At 23.6% G+C, this 11,849-nt stretch overlaps 1 protein-coding gene across 1 annotated transcript; it reads left to right on the forward strand.

Moving 5' to 3' along the window:
• Positions 1-6,507: 6,507 nt before the first annotated feature.
• Positions 6,508-11,132, forward strand: LOC122512899 (probable cytochrome P450 49a1). Its single transcript, XM_043629034.1, has 7 exons — positions 6,508-6,826; positions 7,463-7,703; positions 8,394-8,590; positions 8,947-9,148; positions 9,234-9,378; positions 9,662-10,126; positions 10,305-11,132. Exons 1-7 carry the CDS (start codon positions 6,619-6,621, stop codon positions 10,428-10,430), a joined length of 1,584 nt encoding a protein of 527 aa, XP_043484969.1. The 5' UTR covers positions 6,508-6,618; the 3' UTR covers positions 10,431-11,132.
• The last annotated feature ends 717 nt before the right edge of the window (positions 11,133-11,849 follow it).

Consider the following 11,849-nt stretch of genomic DNA (forward strand, 5'->3'; position numbering starts at 1 on the left):
GGGAAAAAAAAGAAAACGAGAACATTATACCCTTGCATTCTAAAGCACAATTGCATTTAAAGAACAGCGTGAAAAAATCTACAGTACTTTCGCAAGCGAATAAAGCACACTGGCATTTATATTCATTCGCAAGCATATCCTCTTTCTCTCTTTCTCTCTCCAGTTAAATTCTCGTAAAAAGATACATTGATCATACTGATAATGGGCAAAAACAAGAGGTGTATATATGTGTAAAACACTGGTCTGCGTGTAATTATCGAGTTCATTATAATTCATGGGTCTAACAAGCGAAATATGTGCCGTGTATATACGATTATTATACACGAAATCCCCCAAAATTATACGTGAAAGAAAAAAAAAAGTAATTTATGATACACTCAATTGAGAGGCAACACATTCTTTTATGATGAGAGAGAGAAAAAAAAATGTCTTTCAACGTTTCAATTATCGAATATAATAGTAATTATATTACGAAGAATATAATAGTAATTATAATAATCGTTATAAATGGGAAGTGAAAGAACACCGCAGAGTCTGATAAACTAATTTTAAAAAAATAAACTGAATTCTTTTTATGCAAAGTCATGTTCCATTCTCGTGATTAGACTGCATAATATTTTTTATACTATTTTTTTACCATTTTCTTTAAACTACTTCTTTCACCATTTTTTTTTCGCCTTTTTTTATCATTTTTGTTACTATTTTTTCTGTCATTTTTTTACTACTACAAATTAGCAAATTATTGCTATATTAAATAAGTGACGTCTTTTTAAATTGCGAGAAATTATTAATTGATGATGAGAAATGTTAATATTTATTTACTTTCAGAAATAAACCGATTAAATTAATTCAATTACGTCATGAAATCGATGATTTTGTAATAATTAATATAATTACGCATAATCTGTGTATACTCTCTAATTTTAATTGGTTACAGATAACTGTTTTTATTGGCAGAAGATTCTCACTGATTTAAACACTAATATATCTATTTATCGTTGAGATTAAAATAACTCTGATTATTTAAATTCCTGTTTAATTTATGGCAGATTAACTTAAATTCTTGTGAAAACTATTTCAATTTGACTATTTATTTTCCGGATATTTTGATTTATTAGAAAAGTATTTTATTTAATTAATGAAACAATTAGCTACGAATTTACGAGGATTTTTAACGAACTCCGATTTAGAGAACTGATTTAAATTTTAAGCAAATAAAATTGTTTTAAAATTGAAAAATTTTAAGTACAATTTATAAAAAATAATGCAATGGTAAAAATATAAAAAAAAATAAAGTGTAGTTCCAGAAAAATTTTATTACTTTTGTATAAAAACTTCCGACAGTGATAAAAGTGTCTCAGTGGAAATGTATATATATATACACACATAATAATGGAACTTATTTTTCGAGTTTACGTAAACTTGGACTAAATTCAGTGTCTAACAATAATGACCCAAGATAACATTTACTCTGACACTGATGGCTATCTAATAAAAAATTTAATTTCCAATAATTTGTTTAACAAAAAAAACTATAATAAAATATTTTTAATTTAGTTAAATTTTATTTTTTGTTTTTTAATTTTCTAATTTATTTCATACGAAGCTAAATCATGATGATTTCAACTATTTTTAGTTTTTCAAAAAAAATTAATTATTTACAAAAATCCTAATAAAATTCTTCGACAGAATTCAATTATTTTTATAAGTAGTAAAATTTTTCAAAAAAAATTAATTATTTACAAAAATTCTAATAAAGTCCTTTGCCAAATTCAATTATTTTTACAAGTAGTAAAATTTCTCAAAAAAATTTAATCATTTAAAAAAAATCTAATAAAATTCGTTGCAAGAATTCAATTATCTTTATAAATAATAAATCGATTATTCGGTAATTCATTTTTAAATCAATTTTTATTAGAAAATTCTAGGAGAATTCAATTATTCAAATTAAAAAATAAATAATTTATTCAATAATTTAATGTTTGTTAAAACTGAATTCTCATAAAGAGTTTTATCAACAAATTTTTAAATAATTGAATTCTTTTGACGAATTTTAATAAAATTTTTAAGAACAATTACATTTTTCGAGGAATTCGATTAAAATTGTATCAAAAATAAATAAAATCCTGCGATGAGTTTTATTATTTATGAAAATAATTCAAATTTTCCCAAGAATTTTATTAAAATTTTCTAAAATAATTTAATTTTGGAGAAGAATTTTATTATTTATAAAGATAATAATTGAAATTTTGATAAGAATTTTTTTTCAATTTTTAAACTTAATTGTATGTTTGCGAATAATTTTATTACTTTTGAAAATAATTTAATTCTTCCAACGAATTTTATTCAAGTTTATAAAAATAACTCAATTTCTGTGAAGAATTTTATTATTTATATAAATAATTGAATTCTTGCAACGAATTTTATTCGAGTTTATTAAAATAATTGAATTTCAATGAAGAATTTTCTTATTTATAAAAATAATTAAATTCTTGAAAAGAGCTTTGTTTAATTTTTTTAAAAAAATTGAATTCTTGCGATAAATTTTATAAAAATCTTTTTAAATAATTAATATTTTTCAAAATATTTTATGAAACTTTGTATTTTAAATAATTGAATTCCTGTGAAAATTTTATTACTTATGAAAATAATTTAATTATTCCAAAGAAATTTATTAAAATCTTTGTAAATAATTGAATTCCTGTAAAAATTTTCCAAGAATTTTATTAAAATTTTAAAAAATAATTCAATTTCGAAGAAGAATTTTATTATTTATAAAGATAATTGAAACTTTGACGAGAATTTAAAAAAAAATTTTTTTTGAACATAATTGAAATTCTGCGAAGAATTTCTGTAACTTTTGAAAATAATTGAATTTCTGGAATCATTTATAACCTTTCCAAAATTCAATTTTTTTAAGTACTTTTAACTAAAATTTTTCTGTCAATCTAGTAGGGGAATGTAGTCAAGGTTGGCCTACTGTCTAGGTAGGCCACTCGCGTTTTTTTGTCAAGTTCACTAGCGCCACCTACGCGCATTTTTGTCGAAGCTTGTCTTAGTGAAACCTAACTTTTTGTTCAATTACATTTTCGGAAAATCTAAAATTGTGTTTTCTGTGACGTCGGTACAAAAAAAGCTCAAAAAAAGTTTTGTGCATAATGTGAAAAACCATTAATAAAAGATAAAAAACAAATTGAATCGTCAAGGCAAGTATGCAGAAAATTTGTGGGACTCATGGTTGAAAGGAAAACAAAGTAAAAAATCGAATCCCGAAACGTATTTCTTTATGGTTACAACAATTCGGTAATGTTACTTACTGTCAAGGTCGGCCACTATGTGTTTAAAATGCGCAAAGATGAGGACGAGCTACTTCATTTGCAAAAACTGCAATTCTGTATAACTCATAATATAATTGATCATCTTATTAATAGTTTCATTTAATTTTATTAATATTTTAGTGCAAAATTTTTTTTTATTTATATTTATTTTTTTATATTGTTTATTTTTATTATTTTGTTATTTCATTAAGTTACAAACTGTAAACAATAAAGAATCAATTTTCCGTAACTCCAAACATGTTATTTTATTTTTTAACGATTAATGCCCTTTGAATTTTAAACATGGCCGACCTTGACTGTAATGGCCAACCTGGACTACAAATTTTTTTTTTTTTAAATCTTTATAACTTTTTCATTTTTAAACCTGTCAATTTACTTTGTACAGAAAAAATGTTCCTATTAAACAGGACTTTCCAACCATATACTTCAATTGTCCAAATTTATTTTTAAAAAAAAGTTATAAACAAAAGTCAAAAAGGTGGCCGACCTAGACTATGTTCCCCTATTTATGAAAATTGTAAAAATTATTTATTAAATAATTTATGAGTCATAATTTTATGATAGTTCTTTAAAAATTAAGTTATTTGAAAATAAATTATTGTAAGTTATAGAAAAAATTGAATGTTTTGTATTAAAATTCGTTGTAATTTCAAAGTTTACGAGGCAGTTAGTAACTAAAAATTTTTGTTTACCAAAGTTTCACTGAAAACTTATTAAAATTAGTAGAAATTTTTACTAATGTGAATTAGTAATTCAAATTTAAAGAGTATTTTATTTGTTAATTCTTTTAATTTGTATTTCATTATAAAAATTATTTTTTGTTTAAAAAAAAATTGTTAACTGAACAAATGTTTAATTAACATTTATTTATTATTATTATTATTATTTATTATTATTTTTTATTATTATTATTATTATATATTTTAATTTTTAGAATAGAAAAAAAATTTCGTTTATTTGAACGTTCAAAACTTTTCACCTATATTGGAATTCAATGCAAACAATATATAATTACATCAAACAACACGAAATAAAATTAAAATTCCAATTCACAATTATAAATATATATAAATGGAATGCCGAGAATTTTCACGCAAAAATACTTCCGCATTTTGACGTAAATGAAACGAGATTTGTTGTAATTATTTTGTGAAAAACAGGTTCTCTAACACTTATGATTAATCTTGTCATGACTCAGTACGTGCGCGCGTGCAATAAAGCAATTGAAACACACTCTAAAAGCAAATGTTCGCGGGCAAAAAGAATTTTCAACGAAACTCGCAGTATTGTTAGAACCAATTGACATTCAACTATAAAACTAAACTAATATTGTGAAAGTAAATCAGAAATCAATTTACAAGTGATAGTTGAATACGTCGCGCAAGTAACAATGATTTGTTGATTAATAATGATCGTAATAGCAGATATGCAGTAAATTCTCTCCAAGGAATACCCATGTACAAGGCACATTGATTGGATATTAATATTCAAAATTAAGGGTAAATACCAGAACGCTTCAATTAATTTTAATTAAAATAGTTTTGTTCTCTTTTTATATAATAAATTAATATTAATATAAATTATTATATCATTTTATATGCATTTCATTATTCTTAAATTATATTCACATAATAATGAGAAGACCCAGAATTTTTTTTTTTTATTATTCAAAAATATATAATTGTTTAAATATTTAATTTTATTATTTATTTATTAATTAATTAAATAATTATTGTCATTAATTATTAAACTAATTTATCATTATTTTTTATTAATTATTAACCAATTGGTAATTATTTGTTACTAATTATTAACTAATTGATAATCAATTATTATTAATTATTCAACTAATTGACAATTATTACCCATAGTTGATAGATAATTATTAGTTTATTTTTATTAATCAATCAATTATTAATTATTATTAATTAATCAATATTAAATTTAAATGCCTACAGAAAATTTATTTTAATTATTTTGCGATTTTAAATTTAATAAAAAATCCATCCATTATTTTGTTAATATTTATTTATTACACCAAATTTTAATTATAAAATTGTAATTTATTTCGATTTCTTTCTAAATTTGTATTTTTAGTCCGTAGGGAAAAAATTACTTCTTTCTAATTTTTAGTAACATTTTTACATTGACGAAAACAACAAAAAAAAAGTTAATGAATGAATCTTCAATAACCAGTTTTACTCCACGTGTTTGCAATATATGTAAATATTAATTTAATGACTCTCAATTTGAGCAATAGAGGATCATAAAAATCATTAGAAAAATAGGAAAAATGAAAAATTGAAAAATTAATTACAGTCGTAAATGAAATGACTCTTGGTTTCAACATTTTTTTGACGATATTAATATAAAGAAAAACGAACAAAAACAACTTGAATTATCAATTCCTTATTAATAAATTAAATAATTCATTAATAAATAATTATCAATTAAGACTAATTGAAATATTAATTCTGTATTGACAATTAAATAATTTATCAATCAATCAATTAATAATAACAATCAACTATTTATTTTTTTATAAATCAAGATAAAAATAAAATAATAAAATTAATTAATAATAATTGAATTATTAATTTTTTATTAATAATTAAATAATTGATTAAGAATTAATTATAAATTAATTAATAATAATTAAATTAAACTGTAAGGTTTTCTAAAAAAATCTAAAAAATTACTTCAATTAGAAAAATAATTTATCAATTTCTATCAATTGCTTAACAAATGATTTAGAAAATTTTTCAATACCAATAAAAATATTCAGTAAATTAAAAAATTCAGTATATTCAAAAAAATTATTCACAAAAGAAAATTTTTTATCCTAGAAATAAAAAAAAAGAACTATAAATCAGGAAGTACACTCGCAAGGCTATAAAGTGACTTAATATCGTAGAAATTAAAGTTCATTTACTATGACAAGGCCGAACGAGTGCTAATGTACCTAATACTATACACATAAATTTCATTCACTATTTTCGCTATGTTTACAAATATAGAATAAAATCGAGATAAATTTCTATTATTTTAACAAAGACAACTTTTGATAAAAGGTAATTTATTCTTTTACAGGAAGGCAATTTTTATTTTACACACAAGACAATTAAAAATGTATTTGGAAAAAATCAATATTCAAATGACTATATTATGATAATATTTTTATAAATTTTTAATCAAAATAAAATAATTTTAAAATTAATAATTTTTAATCAAAATAAAATAATTTTAAATTAATAATTTTAAATTACATTTTACTATTTTAATGAAAATGCATTGTCAAAGTGTGCTAAAAAATTTAAGACAATTGTCCAGCGTGGGAGTGAGAAATAATTCATTGATAACTAAAGCGAAAATAATTAATAATGAGGTAATAAGTGACAAAAGCCGGATGATTCGATCTTTTGAGGAAATACCAGGACCGAAACCTTTGCCTCTTATTGGAAATATTCATAGATTCTTTCCATACGTTGGTGCGTTGAAGTTTCATTATTTGCTGATTATTGATAATATTTATAAATACTATTATACATATAATTTAATTTTTTAAAAATATTTTAATAAATTATTATTATATAAATAATTTTAATATTCTCAAACTTCCCAACGTTGAAATGAATAAAATTTAATTATTTCCACTTCAAATAAAAAAATTTTATTATGTATTAAGTACCATCAATAAATAAAATAACATTTCTAAATATTTAATTAGTTTTTAATTTATTATTAAAATAAGTAATTTTTGAAAATATTTCTATCAACAAAAGTTTACGTTCGTTTGAACATTCAGAAATTGTGTGTAATTAATTTCACAAAAATTTTGAGCATACGTACGAAGAAAATATTTTTTCTGTTTAAATTTAAGTACAGTAACTCTCGATAACCTGAATCTAAGACATAGATAAAATTCCAATTATCGATGGTTTTATTTAATAATTTAAATATATTTTTTTAAAAATAACTTTACTTTGTTGAGAAATTTAATTTATCGAAATTTTTTTTATTTATTGCAAATTGACTGCTTATTTTAAAAAATTACTATTATGGATTGAAAAATAATGTTATTTTTAATTTTTAATTAAATATAAATAAATTTTTAAAAATTCCAGGTGAATTTCATAATGTTCCACTCGTCGAGCAAATGATTTACCTTAACGAAAACTATGGCGATGTGGTTAAACTCGAAGGTTTACTTTTTCGAAAACCAATGGTTATTTTATTTAAACCCGAATATTGTGAGAGAATGTACCGTTTGGAAACTCGACAACCAAGAAGAGAATCAATGGAAGCTTTGCATTACTATCGACAAGCTAACAAACACATTTTTCAAAAACCCGGTTTAGCTACGAGGTTATATTGTTCAAACATTAGTTTTCAATCTCATTTCATTAGTTTTATATTTTTAAAATTAAAAATTATTAAAAATTAAACTAAAATTAAATTAAAATTTGCCAAGCCTCGGACTAAGTTTAGAAATAAAAAATTTTTTGAGGAAAAAAATGTTATTTTTCCACTTGAGAACGCCAAGGTCGCCAACAGGTGGCGAGGAATGTGATTTTATTAACTGAACTGACATCTAGCGGTGACCTTGACGTTCGCAGGTGGAGAGAAGCATCTCCATATTGAATCTCAAGATCAATTAGTTCGTCAATATTAGCAATTCTACAATTATTTATAATAATCAATTTAAGTATAATCAATTAGTTTGGTAATTAATATAAATGGATTTTAATTTTTAATTTACTATTTGCGATATTTTACTGTCTCCAATTTTTCTAGTCTTAGAGTCCGCGACCTGAATTTATATTAATTAATTGAGTCAAAACTGTTTTAGTAAAATACCACCGAGCGTGAAATTCAATATTTAAATTAAGTTTTGAATTCAGTATGGTTCGAAAGAAAAGAAAAATTGTTTTCTAAAGAATCTGCTTGGAAAATTGTGCGCTTCAAATTGCAACTTAAAATAACATTTTCTTTTTGCTTGAGAAAGGAATTTCAGTTTATATACTAGGCAATTAAATGAATAATTAATTTTTACAGTCAAGGCGATGAGTGGTACGATTTTCGTTCAAAAGTTAATCAAGCCATGATGCAACCACGAACAATTAAGCCACATGTGTCTCAAATCGACCAAGTTTCTAATGATTTCATTAAAAGGATAAGACAACTCAGAGATTCTAAAACGTTAGAGCTTCCTGCGACTTTCAACAATGAAATGAATAAATGGGCCCTGGAATGTAAGTTTTCATGGAAGAAATATCACGAAATTTTACTTTGCGAATCCACTAATACGAACTCACTTTTACCCACTTTTTTCTCAAATTAAAATCAGATACAAAAAAAAAATGCTCTGACATTACTGTCAACTTTTACTATTTACAAAAGAAAAAGTTACTACGTTCATAGTACATTTTTGCAAAAATTAATAAAATCTACTTCGAGCGTAGAAAAATTAACTTCAAAAATTGTAAAGTATGCTTGAAATAGAGATTAAAATAATATTAATTCTGAAATTTTACTAGAATAAATAGCAATTACTATTTACTGAAAATAAACAACTATATACTGGTTAATGGCAATTTAACATCCACAGCAATTTGTGCCATTGCGTTGGACCATCGAATGGGAAGTTTGGAAAGTAATTTAGATCCACAGTCCGAACCGCAACAAATGATCAATGCGGTTCACGATATGTTTGATCTCATGTATGAATTGGAAGTACTACCATCACCATGGAAATTCTACACAACAAAGAAGCTTAAACAATTTTTCAAAGTTTTAGACGTACTATATGGGTATGTTCGCAATCAAAAGCAAAATTTACTACATCAAAAATTAATCATTCCGTTTCATTTAAATTTTATTCATAATTTGTTTTAGAACATCTGCTAAATATATCAACAAAGCGAAAGAAAGATTAAATCAAAATCAAAATGACGAAAGTATGCTGCAACGACTGCTGAAAATTGATGAACAAACGGCTAAAGTTATGGCAATGGATATGCTTGTTGCTGGAATTGACACGGTTTGTTTGTTAATTTAATTAATTACCAAAAAAAGAATCTGTACGATAAATTTATTATTATTTAAGGAAAGTTGCAAACAAAAAGATTTAAAGCCACTTGTATTAGGAAAAAATCTAAAATGACTTTAGGCCTAGCCTTTTTAGCCACGCCTCAAGAAAAAAGCATTTACTCTTCGTCATAATAAAAAAACTATTTAAAAAAATAGCCCAGAACTACGCTGTTAAATTATGTACCTAAGTAAATTACTTTTAGTATAATCAACTAACAAAAATAAATTTTCAGACATCAAATTCAGCAGGATGGACGCTTTATTTTATTTCGAGATATCCTGAGGTGCAAAAGAAATTGCAAGCTGAGATAGATTCGGTATTGACAAAAAAGGATTCTCCAGTTACATATGACTCGTTAAATCAGGTGCCATACCTTAAGGCTTGTATCAAAGAAAGTTTACGACTTTCACCAGTTGCATTTGGCAATATGAGAACTATGGTGAATGATGTGGTAATTGGGGGTTATAAAATACCAAAGGATGTACACGTTGTTGGTGCCCACTCAATTATATCACGAAAGTCAGAATATTTTCCACAAGAAGAAGAATTTATACCTGAACGATGGTTGAGAAGCAATACTGGACCACTTTCATCCTCAAATGCACATCCATTTGCATACATGCCCTTTGGCTTTGGACCTCGAACCTGCATTGGGAGACGTTTTGCCGAACTTGAAATGACAACTCTCGTAATGAAGGTATTGTACAGTAATTAAAAATACAAATTAAAAATGCAAAGCAGAACATTATTTAAAAAAATAGGAATAATAACAATAAATCCACAAATGAAAAATAAAAATTTTTAATTTAAAAATGTTCTAGGAACAATTAGAGAAAAGAATTCTTAGCTAAACTAATCAATGAATCGATTTACAGATGGTTCGCAATTTTCAAATGGACTGGAATCATGAACCAATGTCGATAAGAAGTCGTTTTATAAACACATTGGGATCTCCACTTCAATTAAACGTGAAGGATCGAGATGATTCCTTACTAGCATAATTAGCCGTAAATTTTTTAAGAAATTAATTTTTAAAAACAAAAATATTTCCCGACTGCTTTACAATGCACAAGTTGTAAAAATTAATCACACAAAATTGACTGATAATATTTCTCTCTGAACAAAAAACAAGTTTCGTCCAGACAGCAAACATAGAGTAATTAGACAAAGATTAAAGTTTACAATCAGCTCAAAATGTAAATAATTGAAATATAAAATTCAGATAATAAGAACAAAGTTCGCAATGTTCGAAAAACGAGAAATATAAAAAAAAAAGATTTTCCACAAAAAGAATACAATAATGAAAAATTTTTCCTTTCTCAATACAGCAATTTCAGTCTCTCATTAATAATTATTGGATTGTTAAAATCAGTGTGAATATTGTGAATATTTAATGTTAAATACATATATTCAGAGGATTGCTTTTAGTCTTGATTTACAATGGAATTATTAAACAATTATAATTGGAATTTCAATCGGATATTCTATAGAATTTTACAAAATAACTAATTATTTTAATTAGGTTAAAGTTTTATATAGACAAAAATCATCAGCATTTTTATTAATATTTAAAAACTGAATATATACTGTTTTCGTATAAATAACGACCATGTAAATTATCTCTCAATGTTTAAAGCAATCAATTATAAATTAATTTATTACTAATTGTATATTTCGTTTCAATAAATATGTATAATTCGAAATTTTATCATATCATATTATATATTTCAACCCGAAATACTAAATTTAAAGAAAAAAGTACAAATCCAATTATTTCTCATTTGCGATGAGAATATGTAAAATAATAAATTAATAATAAAATATTTAATATTTGAAAATTTACAATTCATTTTTTTAAATAGAGGCAATACTATATTATGTAATAAAAATTTTTATTTGATGAAGAAATAAATAAATTCTGTTCATTTGAACCTTTAGAACTTTAGGATGATCATTAAAAATAAGAGTTTTTGAGCAAAATCAAATTAGGTCACCAATCGACTTTAACACGCACTTAAAATGCACTTTGCTTTATTCAATATTGTCACAAATATTTAATTTTTTATTTCCCTGACCTTTCACTGATTTCTAAATTCAATTATTCAAAACTTCAATACTTTTCATACATATAAATAATTTAAAACTTGTAATATATTTTTCCACGGGCATTAAAATTTTTTAAATTTCAATTTTAAACCTTCTTTAATTAGATTATTTTCCAAAATTACAACTCTACCCCCTTTCAGAATTTAATTTTAAATATTTTTTATTAATTTTTGAAAGTTAAATGATTTTTTACTTATATAAAAATTTCCAAATAATTGAAATTTAGTGAAGTTTCTGAAAAATAATTGATTTTTTTAAAAGAAATTTTAAAAAATATTTTTAAAAAATCAAGTTCTTGAAGAATTTTATTTAAA

The sequence above is a fragment of the Leptopilina heterotoma genome, unplaced genomic scaffold (genome assembly GCF_015476425.1).
Source record: "Leptopilina heterotoma isolate Lh14 unplaced genomic scaffold, ASM1547642v1 Lhet_13, whole genome shotgun sequence".
NCBI classification, from domain to species: Eukaryota; Metazoa; Arthropoda; class Insecta; order Hymenoptera; family Figitidae; genus Leptopilina; species Leptopilina heterotoma.